This window comes from Pseudoliparis swirei, chromosome 5 (genome assembly GCF_029220125.1).
Source record: "Pseudoliparis swirei isolate HS2019 ecotype Mariana Trench chromosome 5, NWPU_hadal_v1, whole genome shotgun sequence".
Lineage (NCBI taxonomy): Eukaryota > Metazoa > Chordata > Actinopteri > Perciformes > Liparidae > Pseudoliparis > Pseudoliparis swirei.
Genome location: NC_079392.1, coordinates 13110302 through 13136345, shown reverse-complemented (window position 1 = coordinate 13136345; position 26044 = coordinate 13110302). Strand labels below are relative to the sequence as shown.

General features: G+C 43.2%; 1 protein-coding gene across 6 annotated transcripts in view; it reads left to right on the top strand.

Moving 5' to 3' along the window:
- Positions 1–26044, top strand: part of patj (PATJ crumbs cell polarity complex component) — a 103589-nt gene that overhangs the window by 13586 nt on the left and 63959 nt on the right. For all 6 annotated transcript variants that reach the window (XM_056413822.1, XM_056413821.1, XM_056413823.1 and 3 more), the window contains exons 7-18: positions 978–1106; positions 2588–2836; positions 3033–3135; positions 4355–4443; positions 4625–4754; positions 6187–6312; positions 8919–8974; positions 9053–9109; positions 9419–9553; positions 10048–10242; positions 10435–10518; positions 11030–11215. In XM_056413822.1, the coding sequence (XP_056269797.1) occupies positions 978–1106; positions 2588–2836; positions 3033–3135; positions 4355–4443; positions 4625–4754; positions 6187–6312; positions 8919–8974; positions 9053–9109; positions 9419–9553; positions 10048–10242; positions 10435–10518; positions 11030–11215 (1539 nt within the window). The remainder of the gene's footprint in view (positions 1–977; positions 1107–2587; positions 2837–3032; positions 3136–4354; positions 4444–4624; positions 4755–6186; positions 6313–8918; positions 8975–9052; positions 9110–9418; positions 9554–10047; positions 10243–10434; positions 10519–11029; positions 11216–26044) is intronic.

The following is a 26044-nucleotide window of genomic DNA, read 5'->3' as shown; positions in this document are numbered from 1 at the left end:
AAGGAAACAATTGGCGTCACAAATGTCGTTTAATGCCAAAACCAGAAGAAATCTAGCACCGTAACCTTAATAAAGTCCCTGCGGTAACAGTTCGTCTCCTGTGAAAGGAGCTACATTCAACACATTCAGAGCGATCCGACCTGCCAGCGTCCGGGATGAGCTGAGGAAGGAGGTTTGTGTCATTAGACAGAGGAAGCCCTCCTCTATCAGATGAGAGCTGTAATAAGAGACCCCCCCCACACACACACACACACCTGCCATTGATCAGCAGCTATCAGAGAGGAGGAAATCGCTGAGCCACTTTCCACCTCAAGACATATAGCCTTTAAAGTTTACGTTCATTCATGATGACTCAAGGATGATGATGTAAATGATCGTTGCATTGATCTGCTCGAAGAGACAACTGCATCAGATCGTTCCTCCTTCAGCGGTAACTGAAATAAAATGTTCTTTAATTGCTGGACTGCAGCTCATTTCCTTTGATTTTTAGTTGTTTTTAATGTAAACATCTTGCATTTTAAAAACTTTTGCCAACAGCTGCAGATTTCTTTTTAAACAATCCATGAGAGGTTTTCAATGTCCCTCTGATCTTGAAGTTCAGACTTCTGTCTCATGTTGAGTTCTATAAAAACAAAACACTATTCAAAGAACAAATGACAGTATTTTGTGGGTGGGACATTTTGTATTGTGTACTTTTATTGAACTCTAAAGTTTGTACATTCCAAAAGACAAAACCCAAGTCACATGACACACTTGAGTAGAAAACTGGATGAATAAACACAAATTTATCACAAAATCTACAAGAAGTAAAGTCAAAGAGGTCAGTCAGATTTCCTCTTTAAGGAAATCTACATATGAATTAACTTCTAATTGTTTTAAGAAATGGTTGAGGTGTTTTAAGAATAACTTTTCTGATCACAAATCAGCCAACCACCTGTCAAACCCATTAATGAATGTCTTCCACCTTAATGCTGAAGGACCAGTGGGGTCACATGGAGGAAATCGAGCTGGTGAACGATGGATCTGGTTTGGGCTTCGGCATCGTGGGAGGGAGGACGACCGGAGTGGTGGTCAGGACGCTCATCCCAGACAGCGTGGCGGACAAGGTACGTTCAGCAGATGAGTTTTATATAATGATCTTATGAACAACACACCCAAACCTCAGCAGGGCATTATTAAAATACAATTGGTCTTTACGGCCCGCACTCGCTTTGATAGCTTGTTTATTGACATTTGGATTCAATCCAAAGTGGCAGAAACGGGAGAACAACTGGCACCTTTGCCTCGTCCTCCCCATGCCGGGAGGAGAGCCGTTGACCCGTGGCAGACGGAGGCCCAGTCGGTGGTTTTACGAGACAGGGCCGGGCCGTGGGGCGAGCTGGTTAGCACGCTAAATTCAGCTGTCATCACTGCAACACAATACATAAGTTAGTTTTAAACAACATTTCTGGCGCAATCTTACACTTGCTCCTTTTTAAAACCAATCCCAATTGTCCTTGGCGGTGCTAAGCCCGGGATGCTGCCCCAGTACGCTCGCAAAATAGGTAGCACAGACGGCAGAAAGGAGAATGACTTCTACGATACATGATTCTTTGATTGACTTTGACTGAAACAAGCAGCTGCCTTAGTTGAGCGGCGGATAGAGTAAACCTGTGCTGTTGAAGCAGAACTTAAAGCTCAGTGGACGCATTCTGCATAAATAACAGTGAAAGGACGAGCAGTGCATCAGAACAGGCAGCAGCACTGAGGGAGGCCTTATCGCCTTGCAAGTGGATTAATGAGATCAATTTGATTAATTGGACAAGATTCATTTTTATGCAAAGAAATGGAAGGGAAGTTCCATGACATGTTGAACATACAGCTTCTCAACACAACTTTAACATGTCAGAGTGAGCCTTTTGAGCCTTATTTCATCTTGTATCTCTTCTGCCTCATCTCCCTTTGCCATTTAACTTCCTCTTCCCGTCTGCATTTTGCTTTCATCATTGCGCTCCTTCTGACTTCCCCACAGCAGCAGTCTTGTTTGGCCTGTAGCTGACAGATACGTTTGTTGTAAAATGTGAAGGATGACGAGAAAAACATGAAGAAAAAAAACTACAGAAGCATCTTAATCGATTTTAAAGGAGCTGCATTTAACATTCTGAACATTAATAAAGCAGCAAACAACTGTTATCGATGTAAAGCTGTAACTTTGGAGCGTAGTTATCTACCTCCGCTTCCCAAATAAACACTGTTAGCTATATCACCACTTTCGGAAAAGTTTGCACCGTAAGCATCGTTGGCTATGAGCTGCCGGCTCGACATTGACATGTTGAGAGGTGTTGAAGAGACGATAACAAAATGCTCCCAATCTCGGGTCTTGCACCTTTTTTAATGGCTGTAAATTCACAAATAGTTGCAAATATTTCAATGATAAGATGCACATAACTGCCGTTAATGCAAGCCTGTTTGAAATAACGGCCTTTTTATCTCTGCAGTTGCAAATAAAGGCCACTGGACACTTATTGTTGTATTATTACTTTCTGATGATGTTCAAGTGTTCTCCAATGTTTTGGCTCTCATGCTCCTCCTCCTCTCTTCCAATCAGGACGGGCGTCTTCGCACAGGTGACCATATCCTTCGCATTGGGGAAACGCCCACCAGCGGCCTCACCAGCGACCAGGTCGTCAAGGTTCTGCAAGGGTGTGGAAGCCAAGTGACATTGCTGATCGCCAGGGATCCCCGGGGTCAAAGGTCAACAGGCCCGCCTCCCCCACCACCTCCTGACTCGGCCCCTGTCTACTCTTTACCCGCTCGTCCCCCGGCCATACCACCCCAATGCTGGCCCAGCAAAACGGTAAGCAGTCCAATAACCATCATAGAGTTATGATTTCAGACTACGAGTTTGTAGTTGTAGAATAATTTAAGAGAACAACTTTCAACAACGCACAAAAAGAGGAAAGAGTTTGTTTTCTCTTTGTTTCGGTGCTTTGTGTCCTTCGAGCTTTGGAGACGGCGCGGCCAATAATAAATGGACTCTCCGTTTGTTTCAGCCCAACCTGGAGGGATATGAGATCCACGAGGTTCCTATAACCAAGAACGACGGCCAGAGCCTCGGCATCTCCATCATCGGCTACAACCCCTTGACCAGCCAAGGTAGGACGGGAAAGAACAGTTGACACACTCCTGGAGTGGAATTAATTAATTTCCTTCAATCTAAAGAATCGCCAGTAAAACGCACTATGAATACAAATAGCCAGCTCACGCAGGAGAGGCTAACACTGTCAAAATGTATTGAAAACACATTTAAACAAAACTACCACTCTAACATTTAATTTGCCTTTATCAGAATTAAGCATATTATTCTAACTCAAACATGTCACCGTTTGTGGTGTACCGACAACCACACAGTGAAAGCTGCCGTAAGTCAAGCCTTCAGGCTTTCACTATGAAGCAACTAGAGGGCTTTTACTGTGAGACAGCCAGAGAACCGTTACTGGAGAACAACCCCGAAGAGGAGTTTCACTGTGAAACAATTGTAGTACTTTACTATATAGCAACTGCAGGGCTTTTATTGTCAATGGCGGCAGGGCTTTTACTGTGAAGCAGCTGCAAGAAGTTTTACTATCAACAACTGACCTTTTACTGTGAAGCAGCTGGATGGTCTTAACTGTAAAGAAACAACTGACCTTTTACTGTGAAGCAACTGTAGGAGTTCTATTGTGAAGCCGCTGTAGTAATTTTATGGTGAAGCAGCTTTAGTGTTTTACTGTGAAGCAGCTGTTGGACTTTTATTATTACACAGCTGTATTAGTTTAACTGTGAAGCGGCTGTAGTTCTTTACTGCGAAGCAGCTTTTGGACTTGTATTGTAAAGCAGCTGTAATACTTTTACTGTAAAGCAGCTGTTAGACTTTTACCATGAGACTGCTGTTGATTAACTCAAGGTTTATGTTTGAAGCAGCTTCAGGGGGTTTGCTGTGAAGCAGCTGCAGGGCTCTTATTGTAAAGCAGCTGCATGCGTTTTTAAGGTTACGGCTTTTATATTTTCCAAAGCTTGTTTAAATCAGAACAGGATTCATCCAATTCATATTTTATTCTCAATGTATACTCATATTTCACATTTGTGGTTATTTGAACTGAGACGTTAAAAAACCAATTGGTTACATTCAACACATTCTATTCATTTTCCGGGTCACAGCTTGCAGCACAAAGTCAAGAGTGAATTTGCTTCATCACAATTTTGCAGATTTATGACGGGTTGCAAATTACCACTGTTTTTTAATGGTCCAATAAAACTCTCTCTCTCTCACTCTGTGTCTCTCTGTGTGTGTGACTCTCTCTTTCTGTGTGTCTGTGTCTCTCTCCTGGTTCAGATGCAGTGGGTGTGTTTGTCAAACATGTGGTTCCAGGCAGCGCTGCAGATCACAGCGGAAACATCCGAATCCACGACCGACTGCTCGCTGTAACAACCTGATTTAATCGTTAATACGAATTTATTGCCTTTACACCTGATCAGTGTTCATTTCCTCAAATGTGTAAAGCACTTAACGTCTAGAGAAAAGAACAAACAGTCCACCATGTTTTTCACTCCTTCCCTTTTTCTCTACCTGTCTTTCTTTCTGTCCTCTCCTCGGTTGCCACAGTTGGATGGTGTCAGTCTCCACGGTCTGACCAATCAGGAGGTGATGGAGGTGATGAGGCAGACGGGTCAGACAGTTGTCCTCAGTGTGGTCAGGAAGAAACTCCGATCCCTGGAGAGATCCCTGGATAAAGGTAGACGCACAGACGGATGCTTATAGACAAACAGAAACTTGAGACCGTGTTCCATTTAGCCAGTTATGCACATGCCGGCTCCTTCGAGAATCCTCCTAGGACACTGAACAGAACCGAGCCACGGTCAATGTTAGGACTTCCACCCATGCTTATCCTGTCTCTGTCAATTTATCGATTGCCGAAATGATCACCAACCAATTGCCCCACATTGACCGTTGGTTCCTTCGGGGTCCTGAGGGCAAAGAGTTTGACCAGCAGAACAGCTAACTGTCCGGCTGATATATGAGCAGATGCAGCACCGTTTTAAATAATAGCAGATTGAAATGTATTCGTTTTTGAGTGTCATGCTGAAAGGTGAAGTAGTCCCATGATGCATCGCGCAGCAAAGAAAATATGTCAATTTGCTCATTTATAAAATCCTAATTTTGACTTTGTTATTCCCGTATGTCATGAAAGAAAATGGTTATTCTAAGTGTTTCACGTAAAATTAAAGTAAGTGAATAAAGTGGTGTAAATAAAACCCTCAAACTAACTGAATATGTTCACTATTATTAAAAGCATTAATTAGCTTTGCTTCTTTTGTAATAATCTACTGTTATCAGTTGCGTACACTAATACAAATACACCTCATACAGATGTATATCTCAACCTATCGCACTTTAAAAATGTGGTAAAAGGACTTTGTGTGGGTTTATGTTCCGCCAACTTCCTGATTGTGTTGTATCAAACCAGTAATCTGCTCCTGGGAGAGAAAAGAACTCTCCGCATTAAACTTATCGGACCGTTTCTTCCTATTGCCTCTCCAAGCCTCCCTGCCTCTGTTCCCTTCGCCCAGATTAAGATGACAAATTTGTTTACGACTTTGTGTAATTTACCCAAACTCTCCAAGGAAAGCCTGCGATTCCTCCTCCAGCGTCCACGGAGATTAATTCACCCAGTTCAGGGTCATTTCTTTTTGTCTTTCTATTGGCCGGTGGCCTGCACTGGTCAGCCTCCAGGCCAGAGAGGGACAAGAGATTTCTTTTACAAAAACAGAAGAGGAGCGCAGGACCCTTATCTCCTCCAGACGTCTCTTTTATTTCATTACTGAGAACAGAGTTTCCAGCGGCTGGTTATATCTGAGGCTCTCTTATCTACAGAGACTTATGATGAGTTAAGATGAACCTGACAGGAAAATAAACATAAATTATATAGATTGCCAACGCTAATGATTAGTCAAAGGTCGGAGCACGCCGTTCCCCGTAGAGCGTTTACATGCACCAAAATAGTCCATAGCACAAGGATTCAAGATGAGATCATAGAAAATCAAACTTTAATAATCCCCAGGGACACTGTTGTTGAAAAGAGTGCAAATAAAACAAAATCGAAACCAAAAAACAAAAGAATAGAAGAAAATGGAAGAAATTAATAGTTTGATGTTTGTGTGTGTCAGTGGAGAGGGAGTCGTCTCGTCTGTCATCGTGGAGGTCGTTGGAGAGCCGAGCTCACTCGACTGGGGTTAGCCTAACGACGCCAAGTCTCGAACCGACGTACCCGGACGCAGCACAGCTAGAAAGAGGTGAGCATATACACGCACACACGCACACGCACACGCACACGCACACGCACACGCACACACACACACACGCAGACTCTTGTTGTAGAGCAAACTTATTTTCACCGTGGGCCAGATCAGCATCATGGCTGCCTCCTTAAAGGGCCGGTTGTAACTGTATAAACTACTCAAACATATTGTTAAAAAACTCTCTTTGCATTTGATTATTGTTTATTTGAGTGTACCAATATTGTACATAAGAAAATGTCTCTAATAGTATAACATGAATCCATTTAATTTGAAACCTTCAAAATAAAAGCGCAGGATATTTTTCTTCAATTTCTTTAAGAAAAGGGGATAATGTGTCAGGGGCCACATGAAATGATGTGACGGGCTGGATTTGATGGGCAAACGTGTGTTTGACACCTGTGTTGTAGAGAATTGCCAGTCGAGTTAGGGGCAAGACCCCAAAAGCATACAGTTTATATGAGAATATGAAATGGAAATTGTGATGTCAATTCATTGATTCAATTATTATTTTCCTGTGATACAGACTTGCACATGTACATTGAAAGAGCATCTTCTTCTTTTTTAAAGTTAAAAAAAAAAGTTTTACAAATAAAATGAAAACATTTTTGAACTGTCCTGTCGACAGTGTTAGAGGTGTCTCTTTTATAATGAGAGGTTCATGAAGAAGTCTATGGGGAAATGATTTGTATGCAGCAGGAGATTTCTTTATGTTTTTATTGTTAAAGTCACATTTTTCCAACCCTTCATTATTAGAATGTACACCACTGGTCAGTCCTGTATTGCCTGCTATGCTACAATATGTTATTCACATAACAAAACGATCCAAACATTAATAATGGCTTTGGAAATCTACTGGTCTCGTATGGCATTGAAGACGTGGAGTTGAACCGCTGTGGCCACAAGATATGTTGTGTTTTTGTGTAAAATAGATTAACTGCCACAGTTCTAGATGAATGTTTTCAGCCAACTCCTCTGCCAAGATTTGACACAGTTCCAGCTTCATATTTCTCGTGTGACAGGCTAATCTGCTCATTATCATTTTACCATGTGGTTCTTATTTACTTAGAAAACTGCAGAAGAAGAAAAACCAAATAATTCTTATAAAGCCTGAACTTTTAAAACATACCTACAGCCATGCAAAACAGGAAGTGGATAAATGGAATGAGCTGTGATCATTATCAGTCTTTAAAAAAGAAAAGAAAAAAGCCCACTAAGTGTAGCGTCTGCAGACATGTCAACACAAGCCTCGCAACAGCACTACTCTCTAAATTATTTCCTCTCCTTTTTTTTCTTTTTTCTTCCTCATTACCTTTGCTAAGTGACCAAACCGCCACGCTAACACTTAGCACGCCGCCCGCCCGCTCCAACAGATGTAAAGTGTCCGAGCTGTCTTGACAGCCTGGCAGCGACATATTACTCTGTTTATTCAGCCAAACGCTGCAGATTAATTGCGCTGTGAAGGCCGAGGTTAGCAATGCTAATTTAATCAGAGGCGGTTGTAGCTCCGCCAGACCTGCTGGAGAAAAAGCACCCAACATATGAGGAGATGTGTGAGAACACAGAGCTGCTGCTGCTGCTTCTTCTTCTTCTTCTTCTTCTTCTTCTTCTTCTTCTACTCCTCCTCCTCCTCCAGTGTTTCGTGTCCACACTAGTGCCGTCACTTCGTTCTTGAAAGCACATTTGTCCTTCTGTGGTTTAAAGAGGTGTTGTTGCAGACGTGTGTGCACATGCGTTAACCTCCCCCCACCCCATAGTTGTAGTTGCTTACTTAACAGTTTATATTTGAGTCATTTAGATTATTTTGCTTTTAACTGGTGAATTCCAATGAGGTGACATTCAGCCTCTGGCAGAGATGAAGTGAAATGTTTACACAGCATCAGAGCTGGAGGAATACCTCCACAGTAGTTCTGCTGCAGTGGGACTACCAGTACTACATGCACCATTCGTACGAGTTGCCTCAGCTTGTGGTTAGTTTCCCATAGAAGTTGTTTGATTGGATTGCGACAGCTAACATAATTTTTTGCCGTCACTCGCTGTATTCACGTTTGACATTATACATCTCATGTTTTACGTACATTAGTACGCATTTCCTTACTTCCCTCTCTGTTATGCGTCTTTACTGGCTGATTGAAGCATAACTGTGGCCTTACAGCCACTACATGCAGCTCTACCACGGTGTGCTCGTTACAACAATAAAAATGCAAAACATCTCCAACAATGTATGCAACTTTGTTTTGTATTGATAATCTTGGAGAAAAAAAAGGATTGCACAAAAGAGGTATCTCAGTAACATAATTATCTTCCCCTCCACATCCTGGATGTATGATATGAACTGGATTCACTAAAGATGTTTCCTTCCGTGTGGTGTGGCCCACTGCAGCATTGCTTTGCTCTCCTATCTTTTAACATTTTTATTCGAACATTCTTTTACTGTGCTATTCCCCAATATCTTATGTATGTGAGATATTACACAACAACCCTTACAACTGTCCTTGTGCGACAGTCCGACTCGTTCATTGGCATCGCTTTCAGTACACGTTGTGTTACAGTACCTGTGTTTTTAATGGTGTGTGTGTGTGAATGTGTGTGTGTGTGTGCAGATGCAGAATTGTGGGCTAAATGGGAGCAGGCGCTGGGACCGAAGTACCAAGTTCTGGTGAGATCACACTGTTTTATACATTTTCACTATCACCGTCCATCTGGAGGTTAAATACTGATGTGTGTGTGTTGTCAGGTGGTGAAGTTGGATCCTGTCATTGAAGACGATGCCGAGCTGCAAAAATCCTCCAAGGTGAGGAAAGGCACTGTGTTGGAGCTGTGCTAAGAGTTGGAAACATACAATAAATTGCATAGCAGTTTGTTAATATGGTTATTTTGGAGACTGCAGTTGTTCGGGGTGTTGAATTAAATGGCTTTATTCTGAAAGATATTTATTAATATTAGTTCAGGCACATTTTATGTCAGTGAGGGTAGGTGGAACATTAGAAACACCTCTTATACAGTTTAGTACCACCCTGTCCTGCAGTGTAGTGGCTGAGTTCTGTGATCTGTGTTTTAGTCCGTATCCTTTCCTCATCGTGTCTTGTATGGCTGCGTACAGCTGCTGCCCGTCCACACTGTGCGTCTTGGTGTCGAGCTGGACTCGTTCGATGGACACCACTACATCTCCTCGGTGGTTCCTGGAGGCCCCGTGGACAAACATGGAGTCTTGAGGCCAGAGGATGAGCTCCTGGAGGTAACCACAAGTACTCTCTCACTCGTTCACACAAACACACACACACACACACACACACACACACTCCCCTAACCCACTGCGGTTCTAAATGCAGCTCCAGCTGGAGGTTCATGTGGATGCAATCCTGGGTCCACTTCTTTTTGGTCATTAAATGTCACCACTCCAGGTCATCATTGAACAACTAATGCAGTTTTGATCTTCACTCTCAAGCTGATGTCACCCAAGTCTTTGCAGCTGTTGATCCTTATGATCTTCAATGCTTTGAAAGTTGCTTCTCTATTTAAACAGCCTCTCCATTAATGTATAGATGATCTTTAAGACTTCCACGTATCAGGCACAAATTAAATCTCAGAGCCGATGACCATCTTGAGTCATGACAATCCAGCAGTAAACTAGTGGTTGAACATATGCAATATATGTATAGTATATACTGTAAATATATTAGGGGAAATGTTTTTTTGTGAAATAATATGTAATTTGGTGTGTGTGTGTAGGTAAATGATGTTCAGCTCTACGGTAAGTCTCGTCGAGAAGTGGTCTCGTTCCTGAAAGAAGTGCCTCCTCCGTTCACTCTGATCTGCTGCCGACATCCGACCTCTGAGCTGGAACCAGAATCTGAATCTGAACCTGAACCTGTTCTACGGGCTGGACCTGGACCAGTAAGACAGTCACAACCCAGTGTGGAGGAGGTGAGGGCATCAAGGAACACACACACACACACACTAAATATCATCATTTCTATTGTCTTCATTGTTTTCTTCATGTGAACTTCAGTCACTCGTTTTAGTTTTTAATGCTTCAAAAACACTTTAAGGATCGTATTGTCAAGCTAAAGTATATAGTGTGTAAGTTTGAGCCGCTGCGGGGTGTCGTGTGTTCAGATGGAGCTGAAGCTGTCGTCGATGTTCTGCAGAGAGACGGAACTGAGAGAGAGCGTCACTGAACAGCAGCAGGCAGACAGACGGGTACCCGGTCTCGCTTTACTCAACATGCATGATGACACGTACACGTGTGCACAGTAGACCTAAACTCACAAAAGTGATAATACAATAACTTTTACAAATTACGTCTGTATGTGTTTTTTATGTTTTGATTTGTGGCATGAGGTTTTGCAGCTGAAGTAAACAGGATAGCATCATAGTTAAAAGATATGATTTGGGTTTCATTTGAGATAAAAATTACTTTTTATAAGAGGGATTTAAAAATGGATGAAAATTGATAATTATGTAACATTACTAATGTTCTTTTTTTCACAAAATGTATACTTTTTAAGTTTAAAAAAATACAAGCACATGTGTTGTCAATTTAACTAAAACGTGTACAAAGAAAGCTAAGTTTTGAATGCAATATTGCAAGTTTCTTTTACTTAATACTTCCGTATCATAATCTCATTGTCATGCAAGAAAATAACTTGCCGTGTGTGTGTGGGGGAATGCATTACAGTCGGATCACGATAATGTTGTTTTTGTGTGTCAGGAGGAGCAGGTATCCCCTGTCGATAAGATGCTGATGGAGGCTCACCTTAACCAGGAAGATGAGGAGGAGGAAGAGGAGGAGCATGAAGATGAAGGGGAGCTGGCTCAGTGGTCTCCAGACATCCAGATCCTGGAGCTTCAGAAGGAGAGAGACAAAGGCCTCGGCTTCAGCATCCTTGATTACCAGGTGAGGACAACACCAGCTGCTGTAATGTGTGTGTGTGTGTGTGTGTATATATATTTATATATACACTCCCATTCAAAAGTTTGGGGTCATCCAGACAATTTTGTGTCTTCCATGAAAACTCACTTTTATTTATCAAATGAATTGAAAATTGAATAGAAAATATAGTCAAGACATTGACAAGGTTAGAAATAATGATTAATATTTGAAGTATTAATTTTGTTCTTCAAACTTCAAGCTCAAAGGAAGGCCAGTTGTATAGCTTATATCACCAGCATAACTGTTTTCAGCTGTGCTAACATAATTGCACAAGGGTTTTCTAATCAGATATGAGTCTTCTAAGGCGATTAGCAAACACAATGTACCATTAGAACACTGGAGTGATAGTTGATGGAAATGGGCCTCTATACACCTATGGAGATATTTCATTAGAAACCAGACGTTTCCACCTAGAATAGTCATTTACCACATTAACAATGTATAGAGTGTATTTTTGATTAATGTTATCTTTATTGAAAAAACAGTGCTTTTATTTGAAAAATAAAGACATTTCTAAGTGACCCCAAACTTTTGAACGGTAGTGTATATATTTACACACACAAATGTGTACGTGTTTTAAATACTGCTGGTTTTGAAAAGTAAACTAATACGGAAGTACCGTAAACTTTCTAATGGCCATCAGGGGGCGACTCCTATCTAGAGTCAAATAGACCATACAGCAGGGTATGCTTGAGGGCGGGCTTACTGTGATGGACAGGCCACTGCCACGGCATTTTACGTGTTTGTAAAAGTTTGAACCTTTTTACAGTTTGTTTCCCCTTCATAAAAGTGAATTGTCAAATTTACTTTGCCTGAAAATGTCTCGATTAGCGTTCATCTTGCTTCGCTCCGCTCTCTCGCGTCACTTCTGGTTACAAAGGGCCAAGAGGGCCGAACTCAAGGCCTCTAATCTTTAGCTCACAAACCAAGGGGTGATGTCACAATGATGTATTGTACTCTTTTGATTAAAAAAAACAAGACCCGTCACTCTGGTGATGTGAAATGATAAAAGCCCATTTTGCATACATTAAATGAACGTAAATTGTTTTGGACCTGGACGAGGCCAAGCATGCTCAGTTCATGAAGGACTCTTTTGATCCCCCAAGAAAGAAAGTCAAAATCTAAAATTTTCTGAAATCAAGTTTAGTGTTGTTGGATGAGGAAAGATGAGAAAAAGGATATAGTGCTGTCACTTTCTATGAGTTGGTAGATGATAATGGTGAACATCAGATACAGTCACTAGATATATTGAAATCAGTGTGAAACAGCACTTCCTCAAATGTTAATGTTTTAGATCATGAAGATTGTTAAAATTATTGGGTGTGGTCTTTGCTCCCAGAGATTCCATCTCTGCTATGAAACAATGCAGAACACTTTAGAACAACAATATCAAAAAGCAACAGAATCCATCCCTGCAAACTTGTCACCTTTCGGCGAAATTCGCCGTGTTGAAATCAAAATAGGTCATCCACGTGAATAGTGTAGACCCGAAGAGTCTTTGTTTTTTTGGGGGGGGGGAGTTAACTGGCCGGCCGGTGTTCATGAGATCGGAGTGAGACACGGAGAGAATGTGGTGTGGTGATCTTCGCAATAAAACATCTTTGATGGGACGTGTGGAGTCTTGGCCAACCAGCGTTAAGATGTCGACAGCGTTTGGTGGTTTAGGTTAGCTTGAATGTTAGCCCGCTACATCTGTTGCTGTCATGTTGCACGGTGTATAGATGTGTATTGCATATTTTTAGTACCGATACTTCATTAAGAGAGCGTGCGATCAGAGCGCACGCTCTCTTAATGCTGTCTGCACGCACTGGCGTTAAGTTGCGGAGCTTTTGAGACCGTCTTCGGCTTTAAAAAATGTTTTTTATTTTATTACTATCGTAGATAAATATACCAGTATCGTATTTATGGTATATTGTATTTATGGTATTGTATTTAGTTCTGGTATCGGGTATCATGATATTTATGGCAGGTATCGTATAGAAGTTATAATTTTAGGATTAGGACAACCAGGTAGAGGAAGGAACAGGCTACAGACTCACAGACTCAGACTCACGAAACAGACTCACGGAACAGAATCACGGATCAGACTCATGGAACAGAATCATGGAACAGGCTCACGGAACAGACTCACGGAACAGGCTCACGGAACAGACTCACGGAACAGAATCACGGAACAGACTCACGGAACAGACTCACGGAACAGACTCACGAAACAGACTCACGGAACAGACTCACGGAACAGACTCACGGAACAGAATCACGGAACAGACTCACGGAACAGGCTCACGGAACAGACTCACGGAACAGACTCACGGAACAGACTCACGGAACAGACTCACGGAACAGACTCACGAAACAGACTCACGGAACAGACTCACGGAACAGAATCACGGAACAGAATCACGGAACAGGCTCATGGAATTCAATTCAATTCAGTTTATTTCTATAGCCCAATTTCACAAATTACAAATTTGTCTCGGAGTGCTTTACAATCTGTACACATAGACATCCCTGCCCCAAAACCTCACATCGGATCAGGGAAAAACTCCCAAATAACCCTTCAGGGGGGAAAAAAGGGAAGAAACCTTCAGGAGAGGAACAGAGGAGGATCCCTCTCCAGGATGGACAGGTGCAATAGATGTAATGTGTACAGAAGGACAGATTTAAAATACATTCAATGAATATGACAGTGTATGAATAGTTTATAGTAGGCATATTCCACGATGGAGACCTCCACGATCCATCAGGCAGATGGAGGTAGAGAGGAGGAGTGGGCGGAGTCTCAACAGGGCAGTGGCGTAGTCGGTAGCAGGAATTCCACGACCCAGACCTCGATGATCCATCAGGCAGATAGGATCTATGTCGTCTCATAGGGTCCGATGACCCTATGAGATGGCGCGGCTGTGTCCAGTCGCCGTCGCGGCAGCTCCGCGGAGATTGTGCGCTCTTTTAGTTTTTGTGTTTATTTTTAATATTTTCTTTGCCACAAACACATCGGCACTAACAACATACGACCGCAGCACACTTTTGGACATAAACTTTTGCGCAAAACAAGGGTTTTTGTCCACTTTTTCCATCGATCCAGCGTGGCCGGCAGAGATTGTACGAGCGAACCACAACAACAACAGTGGAGCCGCTACTACGGGGAGATGACGAAAACATCGAGGGAAACGGAGCGAATTCGAACAGACTGAGTTCAAGCTCACCGTCCACCTTTGCCCAGCATCCTTCTTGCTAACGCCCAGTCTCTGGAAAATAAGATGGATGATTTTAGGGCAAGGATCAGATTCCAACGGGACATGCGGGATTGTAACATCTTTTGTCTGACGGAAACTTGGCTGACCCGCTGGTGCCGGATCGAGTCATATGCCCAACCGAGTCCTTCTCTGTTTTCCGTGCAGACAGAACGGAAGAGTCTGGTAAATCTAAGGGTGGAGGGTTTGCTTCATGACAAACAACATGTGGTGTGACCCCAAGAACATTAAGACTCTTTCTCGTTCCTGCTCGCGAACCTGGAACATCTGACGATCTCATGCCGTCCATTCTACCTTCCCGGGAGTTCAGCTCGGTCATCACCACAGCCGTCTACATTCCACCACAAGCGGACACCGACGTAGCACTATCGGACCTACATGATGTGTTATGTCGGCATCAGAACAAGTATCCCGACGGCTGTGGTGGTGGCTGGGGACTTTAACAAGGCAAACCTAAAAAGTCATGCGAACTTTCACCAGCACATTACGTGTGCTACCAGAGGGAAAGAACGTTGGACCACTGCTATACGCCATTCAAGAGAGGCTACAAGGCTGTCTCTCTCCTCCGTTAGGGAAATCAGACCATGCCGCCATTTTTCTGCTTCCGAGTATAAACAAAGGATCGCGCTGGAAGCGGTAGTGACGAGGAACGAATGCGGTGGTCTGACCAATCAGAGGCTGAGCTACAGGACGCTCTCGTATCGTCGACTGGGACATGATCCAATCCAGTTCCAGTGACGCCAGCGGTTTGGAAGTAGCAATGAGCCTCATAGCAACGCTTAACGGACACCATCGCCCCACGGTAAAGTTAGGGTCTTTCCTAACCAAAAGCCGTGGGTTGATAGATCCATCCGTGAAGCTGTGAACGCCTGCATTGCTGCCTATAACTCCGGTCTTGTATCCGCAACATGGATGAGTACAAGGCAGCGGTCTATGGACTGAGGAGGGCGGTGAAGGACGCCAAAAGGAGGTACCGAGACAGAGTGGAATCACAGATGGAGCAGCGCGACACCAGGCGCCTATGGCAGGGCTACGGACTATCACAAACTACCAGAGCAGACCCCGCAATGGTGAGTGCCGACGCATCCTAGCGGACGACCTGAACTCATTTTATGCACGGTTTGAGGCTAGCAACAACAGCGCTAGCTCGCTTGCTAACAACAACACCGTTAAGCGTAGCCGAGGTGAGTTCTACCGCTGGGGATGAACACACTCTCTGTGACCGAGCACAGTGTGAGGAGGGCTCTGTTGAGGGTGAACACCAGGAAAGCTGCAGGTCCAGATGGCATATCTGGGCGAGTACTGAAGACCTGTGCTAACCAGCTAGCTCCAGTGTTCACCACAATATTCAACCTCTCCCTGGCTGAGTCCGTGGTCCCCGCCTGCTTCAAGAGATCCACTATTGTCCCTGTGCCCAAGAATGCTTCTCCAGCATGTATGAATGACTACCGACCGTGGCCCTCACCGGTGGTCATGAAATGCTTTGAGAGGCTGATAAAGGACTACATCTGCGCCTTCCTCCCTTCCTCCATGGACCCGCTGCAGTTTGCTTATCGCCCAAACAGATCCACGGATGATGCTGTCTCCCAGGTACTGCACACCACACTCTCTCATCTGGACAGCCAGAGGGGGGCTATGTGAGACTGCTGTTCATTGATTATAGTTCAGCTTTCAACACCATAGTCCCTCCAGACTGGCCGGCAAGCTGATTGAGCTAGGACTGAACACCCCTGTGTGCTTGGATCCTGGACTTCCTGACCGCCAGGCCACAGGTGGTCAGGGTGGGCAGACACACCTCCAAATCCTCACCCTGAACACAGGATCCCCCAGGGTTGCGCCTCAGCCCCTACTGTACTCCCTGTACACACATGACTGTGTGGCCAGGTTCAGCTCCAACACCATCATCAAGTTTATGGATGACACAGTGGTGGTGGGCCTGATCTCCGACAACGACGAGAAGGCCTACCTGGAGGAAGTTGCTGATCTGTCACTCTGGTGCCAGGACAACAGCCTCATCATGAATGTCAGCAAAACTAAGGAGCTGATTGTGGACTTTAGGAGGTACAACAACAGAGGACGTACTCACCACTGGGGATTAACGGGACTACTGTGGAGAGGGTGAGCGGTATAAATACCTGGGAGTCCACATCACCGAGGATCTGACATGGTCAACAAACACAGACACTCTGGTGAGAAAGGCAAGGCAGCGCCTCTACCACCTCAGGCAGCTGAGGAAATTTAAAGTTTCCAGAGGATCCTTCAGTCCTTCTACTCTGGAGCTGTAGAGAGCGTCCTGACAGGAAGCATCACAGCCTGGTTTGGCAACTGCTCCGCCAGGACAGGAAGGCTCTGCAGAGAGTAGTGCGTTGGCTGCAACTATTGGAACTCCCCCCCACCCTGCACCCTGGACTTGTACACCAGGAGGTGCAGAACCAGAGCCGGAAGGATCATGAAGGATCCTCACCACCCCAACAACAGACTGTTTCAGCTGCTGCGGTCAGGCAGGCGCCCGTAGTCACTGCAAGAACAGAGAGACTAGAGACTGGGGAGACTGTTTCTCCATCAGCACCAGGACCCCACATAGACCCACACACACACACACACACACACACTGTAAATATTGTGTTGTTTTTATTTGTAAATAGTGTGTACTTGTTGCCCTTGCACATTCCTGCTGAGCATTGCCACTTTCATTTCACTGCACACCCTGTGTGTGTATGTGACAAATAAAACATCTTGAATCTTGAATCTTGAATCTTGACCCTATGAGTGCTGAAGTCAAAAGGACTCCGGGGAGAAAGCAGAGTTAGTAACGTGTGATTGAGAGATGAAAATTCATCCATGAGAGAGAAAAGAGGAGAGAGGTGCTCAGTGTATCCTAAACGTCCCCCAGCAGCTATAAACCTATAGCATCATATCAAGGGGCTGGACCAGGTGAACCTGATTCAGCCCGAACTATAAGCTCTGTCAAAGAGGAAAGTCTTAAGTCTACTCTTAAATGAGGTGACTGTGTCTGCCTCCCGGCATGGAACAGGCTCATGGAACAGACTCATGGAGCAGAATCATGGAACAGAATCATGGAACAGACTCATGGAACAGGCTCATGGAACAGGCTCAAAGCTCAGCAGAGCACACGAGTCATAAAAAAGGAAGTTGGTTCATGAATGACTTTAACCATATTATATATATTGGCAATGTAAAGTTGTTATTAGGGCCCGATCACTGAATTATTCAGAGGACCTTTTTTCTTAAAATGCTTGTTATTATTTAGATTTGTGGTCAGAACAATCAAAAGCCCGTAGTTATAAAAGCTTTGAGGTGTCATCAAACAACGTAGATGTGGTGTGGCAGAAGAAAGAAAAAAAAGTCACCTGCTTCCCCCCCTGTATTAGGAAGAAACATCCACCTGAACTAAAGGATGAATTGATTGGAATTTTGTAAACAAATGCCACCAAAACACGTAAAAGTATTCATGTGCTAATTACTCCACACAAATGTCTTATTCGGATGAAATGTGGTGACATTCTGGACAAACATCGATGTTGGACGAGGCTTCAATCCTCCAGGCTGTACCTACAGTTCTGTTTGAGTAATGTTCATCCTCGTGGGCTGAGGCTGATAACAAGAGTAAGTTGTCTGGTTGACAAAATGGATGTTTTTTTATTTTCTGAAACGACGGAGGCAGTTTTATGCTGGACAGGATTGTAAAACCCCTTGGGAAAATGTGTTTTTTTTATTTGATAATGTATCTGATAGATGAAACATTAAATTTCATCTCTCCACAGTAGGCCTGAAGCGAGTTAAATCGTTTTAAACGTAACTTCGGATAAAAAAGAAATCCTGTTGAGCATTGTGGCTGTCTGGTGAGGACACGGCTTTAGCGCTTGAGACACAGCTTCACCTTTGAGACCTCCTCCTCTTCAGTTCTTGAGTGAGAAATCGTTATTTTCTGACAACAGTTGAACTACCTGATAAGACACGGGAGAGGAACACTTAAAGTATATTTACATGAAATCAGTTGTGCGCATGTTTTTTTTTCTTTCTTCTCCCCCGCTGCTAATGTGGTATCTTGTTCACGAGTGTCGGTAAGACGGAGCGGATCGGCTGCAGCAGTAAAACAGGCGCTGCACCGGACCGTCCTGGTGAAGAGGAGCTGAGCTGGAAGGCAAAGCTCTCAATTTACTGGTCCGTCTACGTTCCAACCCTCACCTATGGGCACGAACTCTGGGTTGTGACCGAAAGAACGAGGTTGCGGATACAAGCTGCCGACATGAGTTTCCTCCGTAGGGTGGCCGGGCTCAGCCTTAGAGATAGGGTAAGGAGCTGCTCGGACATCAGGAGGGAGCTTGGAGTCGAGCCGCTACTCCTTCACGTCGAAAGTAGTCAGCTGAGGTGGTTCGGGCATCTGATTCGGATGACTCCTGGATGCCTCCCTTTAGAGGTTCTCCAGACCCCGGGGAAGACCCAGGACCGGTGGAGGGATTAAATCTCCCAGGTGGCCTGGGAACGCTTTTGGATCCCCCAGAATGAGCTGGAAAGTGTTGCGGGTGAGAGGGAAGTCTGGGTCAGCCTGCTGGGTCTGCTGCCTCCGCGACCCCGGCTTAAGCGGATGAAAGTGGATGGATGGAATGTAGAGGTTGATTTTGTACTTCCCATGGATATAATCTCATGTACCACAGTTCAATCAGTCTACCTGTCTGTCTGCCTGCTTGCCTGTCTGCCTGTCTGCCTGTCTGTCTGTCTGTCTGTTTGTCATGGCTGGTTGATCTTGGCTTCAGCTTCAGATCTGGACAAAGCAGCCTGTTTTCAGAGACCAGCTGGAACACACACACACACCACACACACACACGTTTAACTCACGTTTGTGAGGACCCTCTTTGATATTATACATTTCCTATTCGCTGTCTGTAATGTTAATGTTAATCTTCACCAAGTTTTGACCTTTTATAACATTTTAAAGGTCACGGTTATTGTCGCCTGCAGAGAAACAGTTAGTCCACCTTTTTCATATTAAAAAAACATCTAAAAATAGAGAACATTAAATATATCTACTTTATTTATATGATGTTTCCATTACAAAAAGTGTCCTACATTTTTTTCTGCAGCTTTACAAAAATGTAAAGGATGTCAGAAATAAACTATCGGCTCTAATAATTATTCAAAATATCTCGTACACAAAAGAAAACAATTTCGGGAACCTTTTCACTTAAAACATCCTTATTTTTTCTTTTCTGAAGTGTCTTCATTTCCAAAGTTCACACTTATTGTCATCTGTGTGGGAAGCACCACTACCTAGTCTTCTGTAAAGGATGTCCCTGAAATAATATATAACTTATGATATTGCACAACGCAGAATGTCATAAATTCTCACTTTCTCAGATCGCTACCAACTTCAGAAAACAGTCTCCACTGTCCAGAAATGAACTTTTGCACTTTTTCTACAGCTGTCTTTTCTTAATCATCATGTATACGAAACATCTATTTCCAAACAGGTTGTGACTGACATGAAATACATCACACTCAAAGGGAAAGCTTGAGATTTATCCTTACTTTAGAATATCCTCATCATCCGAAGTTGTCCTCCCTTTCTTCTCTTAAATTAGCAAAAGCTAAAATAATGGATACAATATTTAGTTTTGGAGAACAAAACCCTTTTTCCAAAACAAGTGCTCTCTCTTTTCTTGCACTTAAGTATTTTCTGCAGTATCCTTTTCCCAATCGTCAAATGGACAAGAAACATAAAACATCTACGCTTTCCCAGAAATGTCCTCTCTTCTGTAAAGAACATTAGCCTAAGTAAAATAACTGATAGGATGAATATGTTTTACTTTAACATGCGTTCTTCATTCCCCCCCCCCACACATCCACACACCACACTCGAGTGTGTTGAAACGGGTTAGGCCAATTTCATAAATATATATGAAATACATAGTTTTATGTTCATCTTTCCTCCTCATTTAAAGTGCATATGATTTAAAAATTAAAGTAAAAATAATTTAAGTTTCTGACTCCTGCACCTTTTAGGCTCGACAATGTTTCTCAAAATACGAAGAAGCAACTTCTCTCCCTCTCTTTCCTCTATATGTCTCGCCCAAGGGCACGTCGGTCCAGTGTTGCTGCCAAAGTGTTTCCTGGTACTGACGGTCCGGCTGTCAGAGCCGAGTGAAAGATGGTTGCAGGCAATAAGAGAAGAGCTGGTCTGTCTGTCCGTCAGGACTCGGGCGGACAGCTTCCACTCAAACCTGAAACCTTTAAAGCGGGACCAGTTTCATTCCTTAAAACTTTTCCTCCGAAGAGAAATGTATGCAGGGCTACTAGAGAGTGGAAAGAGACTTAATTTAAATTCTAGAAACTATAGTTTATAGATATATTCTTGAAAATGTTCTTGAATTTCTAAATGTGCTACAAATCCCTTTGTACACTGAATAGTAGGGATGCACCGATCTGATCGGCGACGATCCATATCGGCCGATATTCCCATTATCGGTTTTGATCGGCGTTCTCAAAACGGCCGATCAAACTGGCCGATCAGATGACGTAACATCTGCGAGAACTATCAGATGTTTCAATCGCCGCGCACCGCAACGGAGTAAATGCCCGGCGAGGGCCGCAGAGTGAGAGGTCCACGAGGGGATCCTCACCACCGGCGGCGTCCCGTCCCCGAGTTGAATCACTGGGTCAACTCAGCCGACTCTCACATGTCTGAGCCCTATAGACTGATGCTCACGGTAAACGCATTCGATCGAGCGCGAGGGTTTTGATAAAGTTAGCGTAAGGATTTAAGTGACAACATCCGGTTTTGCAAAGTTAGCGGAAAGAACCACGTGAAACAACATCCGTTTATCAAAATAAGATGTCGACAAATCAAACACTAACATATAAAAGTAAACAATGAACTGATTTTGTATCTTTAGAGATCGTTTCTAAGATTTAGCTTAAATTATGCTAACATTAAAACATTTTTACTGTACCATGGAAGAGCTTATAAAAATAAGTCAGACTTTTGTATGTTAAGAAAAGTCCTGTATATAGATTTCCCCAAAAGTTCCAGGCAACGACTGATGCGGATGTGTTCCATACATATCTGAAATCCCCATCACTGGCAATCAATCAATTTTTCAAAGTAAAAGTCCTAAATGTTTAAAGAAATCGGTAATTTCTTTAATGTTTGAGGTGCTTTATATATGTATTTAGGCAATAATGCTACACAATAAATAGAATGCTTCAATCGACACCGTGATCGGTATTATCGGATCGGCAGATACTGATTTCAGTGATCGGTGATCGGCACCAAAAAACCTGATCGGTGCATCTCTACTGAATAGTATTAATACTGGAATGCATTCTGGCCAATCAACAGGTCCCCTATATTTTGACTTCTGCACTTGAAGTTTAAGATTTCCATATTTTTCCGGAGCAACATTGAGACACTGATCAGATGAGTGCTCAGTTCCGGCCCACAGTCCGCGTTTCAGTTCATCCCAAAGGTGTTTGGATGGGGTTGACGTTATGGCTCTGTGTAGACCGGTCAAGCTCTCCCACACCAAAGTGGGAAAATAATGTCTTCATGCCGCTGGCTTTGTGTCTTGCTGAAGCTGGAAAGAGAAAAACCCAATAAAACTTTCGTCGTATGCTGGAGCATTAAGATTTGCCTTCATTAGACCTAAGAGCAGGAAGAAGGAGTATCGGCAGTGTTCGTAAGGCTTTTGGCCTTAAAGTTTATATTTATTGTGAGAAAATAGAAACAAAAGTATGGGAAGTTTGTTCTTTATATTAGTGAAACTTCAGAATCCCTAAAAGGTCTGGAGTATGTTAAGAAAAGAAATGTAAAGTCTGAAGTTCACTCTCAAAGTTCCTAAAATACTTTGACTGCTTATTTCCTTTCGAGAGTCTTAAAAACTTTGTGAAGACGCTCTACATAACCTACATATAACAAAACTAAAACAACAACTTGTTTTATGTGGACGAAAAGTCACCCGTGGAAATATTTCACTACTTTTGGCAAAGTATATTATTTATTAATGTATTATTCCCTCTCATACTTTCTCCTACATTTCTGATAACTCCACATTGTATTTATTTATTTTAATTTTATTTGACAGCGGAGGCCTTTTCTTTTTCCGGAGGATCTTGTAGGAGTGAAGGACTTGAGTTCTGACTCCTCACCACCTGTAGCCATGTTGTCTAAAAATACAGCACGGCTTTGTTCTGGCAGCCTGAAACTTGGCACGGCAGCTTGTGCAGCAGCGCAGGCGATGCCCAGGGTTCAGCACGGGGGAATTCACAAAATGTACATCCGCTCCAACCAGGAGAGGTATTGTAGTTGGCATTATAGTCTGAGGGGTTTGGATTCGGGGAAGGACCGAGCCTCCTGGTTACTTAAAGGGTACCTGTAGTGAAAACGAATATGTAGCCAGATCAAAAGATAATGTGTTTCTAAAGGTTATTCATGCACTGACCGGTCCAGTGTTGCTGCCAAAGTGTTTCCTGTTACTGACGGTCCGGCTGTCAGAGCCGAGTGAAAGATGGTTGCAGGCAATAAGAGAAGAGCTGGTCTGTCTGTCCGTCAGGACTCGGGCGGACAGCTTCCACTCAAACCTGAAACCTTTAAAGCGGGACCAGTTTCATTCCTCAAAACTTTTCCTCCGAAGAGAAATGTATGCAGGTCTACTAGAGAGTGGAAAGAGACTTAATTTAAATTCTAGAAACTATAGTTTATAGATATATATATTCTTGAAAATGTTCTTGAATTTCTAAATGTGCTACAAATCCCTTTGTACACTGAATAGTAGGGATGCACCGATCTGATCGGAGACGATCCATATCGGCCGATATTGCCATTATCGGTTTTGATCGGCGTTCTCAAAACGGCCGATCAAACTGGCCGATCAGATGACGTAACATCTGCGAGAACTATCAGAGACGTTTCAATCGTGGCGCATCGCAACGGAGTAAATGCGCCCGGCGAGGGCCGCAGAGTGAGAGGTCCACGAGGGGATCCTCACCACCGAGCGGCGTCCCCGTCCCCCGAGTTGAATCACTGGGTCAACTCAGCCGACTCTCACATGTCTGAGCCCCTATAGACTGATGCTCACGGTAAACGCATTCGATCGAGCGCGCGAGGGTTTTGATAAAGAAGCGTAAGGATTTAAGTGACAACATCCGGTTTTGCAAAGTTAGCGGAAAGAACCACGTGAAACAACATCCGTTTATCAAAATAAGATGTCGACAAATCAAACACTAACATATAAAAGTAAACAATGAACTGATTTTGTATCTTTAGAGATCGTTTCTAAGATTTAGCTTAAATTATGCTAACATTAAAACATTTTTACTGTACCATGGAAGAGCTTATAAAAATAAGTCAGACTTTGTATGTTAAGAAAAGTCCTGTATATAGATTTCCCCAAAAGTTCCAGGCAACGACTGATGCGGATGTGTTCCATACATATCTGAAATCCCCATCACTGGCAATCAATCAATTTTTCAAAGTAAAAGTCCTAAATGTTTAAAGAAATCGGTAATTTCTTTAATGTTTGAGGTGCTTTATATATGTATTTAGGCAATAATGCTACACAATAAATAGAATGCTTCAATCGACACCGTGATCGTTATTATCGGATCGGCAGATACTGATTTCAGTGATCGGTGATCGGCACCAAAAAAGCTGATCGGTGCATCTCTACTGAATAGTATTAATACTGGAATGCATTCTGGCCAATCAACAGGTCCCCTATATTTTGACTTCTGCACTTGAAGTTTAAGATTTCCATATTTTTCCGGAGCAAGGGTTATTTGGGAGTTTTTCCTGGTCCGATGAGGTTTTGTAAGCAGGGATGTCTATGTGTACAGATTGTAAAGCACTCCGAGACTAATTTGTGAAATTGGGCTATACAAATAAACTGAATTGAATTGAATTGAGACACTGATCAGATGAGTGCTCAGTTCCGGCCCACAGTCCGCGTTTCAGTTCATCCCAAAGGTGTTTGGATGGGGTTGACGTTATGGCTCTGTGTAGACCGGTCAAGCTCTCCCACACCAAAGTGGGAAAATAATGTCTTCATGCCGCTGGCTTTGTGTCTTGTTGAAGCTGGAAAGAGAAAAACCCAATAAAGCTTTCGTCGTATGCTGGAGCATTAAGATTTGCCTTCATTAGACCTAAGAGCAGGAAGAAGGAGTATCGGCAGTGTTCGTAAGGCTTTTGGCCTTAAAGTTTATATTTATTGTGAGAAAATAGAAACAAAAGTATGGGAAGTTTGTTCTTTATGTTAGTGAAACTTCAGAATCCCTGAAAGGTCTGGAGTATGTTAAGAAAAGAAATGTAAAGTCTGAAGTTCACTCTCAAAGTTCCTAAAATACTTTGACTGCTTATTTCCTTTCGAGAGTCTTAAAACTTTGTGAAGACGCTCTACATAACCTACATATAACAAAACTAAAACAACAACTTGTTTTATGTGGACGAGAAGTCACCCGTGGAAATATTTCACTACTTTTGGCAAAGTATATTATTTATTAATTTATTATTCCCTCTCATACTTTCTCCTACATTTCTGATAACTCCACATTGTATTTATTTATTTTAATTTTATTTGACAGCGGAGGCCTTTTCTTTTTCCGGAGGATCTTGTAGGAGTGAAGGACTTGAGTTCTGACTCCTCACCACCTGTAGCCATGTTGTCTAAAAATACAGCACGGCTTTGTTCTGGCAGCCTGAAACTTGGCACGGCAGCTTGTGCAGCAGCGCAGGCGATGCCCAGGGTTCAGCACGGGGGAATTCACAAAATGTACATCCGCTCCAACCAGGAGAGGTATTGTAGTTGGCATTATAGTCTGAGGGGTTTGGATCCGGGGAAGGACCGAGCCTCCTGGTTACTTAAGGATAAAGAGACGAGGGCTTGTGTGTGGGGTTCTCCCTCATTACTGATGGAGGATTAACTAGAAAAGTGTATTTCCTCGAGTGCAGATCTCGGCCAGGTGTGTCTGAACTGGGAGTGCAGGGCAGGGCCGTTGTTTAATGAAAGGAACAATATGTAAGCTACATTATCACGGTGGAACCAGAGTGGACGGGCTCTATGGAAACGGACCTCGGACACGGTGGCCATGAGAAGCTGATGGTGTTAATGCTCTGCCTGCTGTGGTCAGAAATGAAGCCTCGAGTTCGGTGATTTCGGGGTCCCCTTCTTGTGTCACGGCCGTCGCCATGCTGTTTCTTTTGCAGCCAATGAACAGAAGTGACCATATCTGGAATGTGGAGGAGTGGCGTAGAGACGGTGGATACAACTCTGGTAGTGACCTGCCAATCTAAGGAACCCCCGCCCTAAAGCATACCTGCTTTCTGGTCCGTTTGACTCTAAATGGACCATCGTTTACCAAATGAACATCATCCTGTATTGAAGAAGACTTGAAACTAAAGATTGAGACCATAAACTCATGTTTACTGAGGGAATAAATAGAGAGAATTATAATATTTTTGTAATATACTTCTATACAATCAGACTTATTTATGCAACCAGTAGAGTCAGAAAAGAGAATGCAAGTT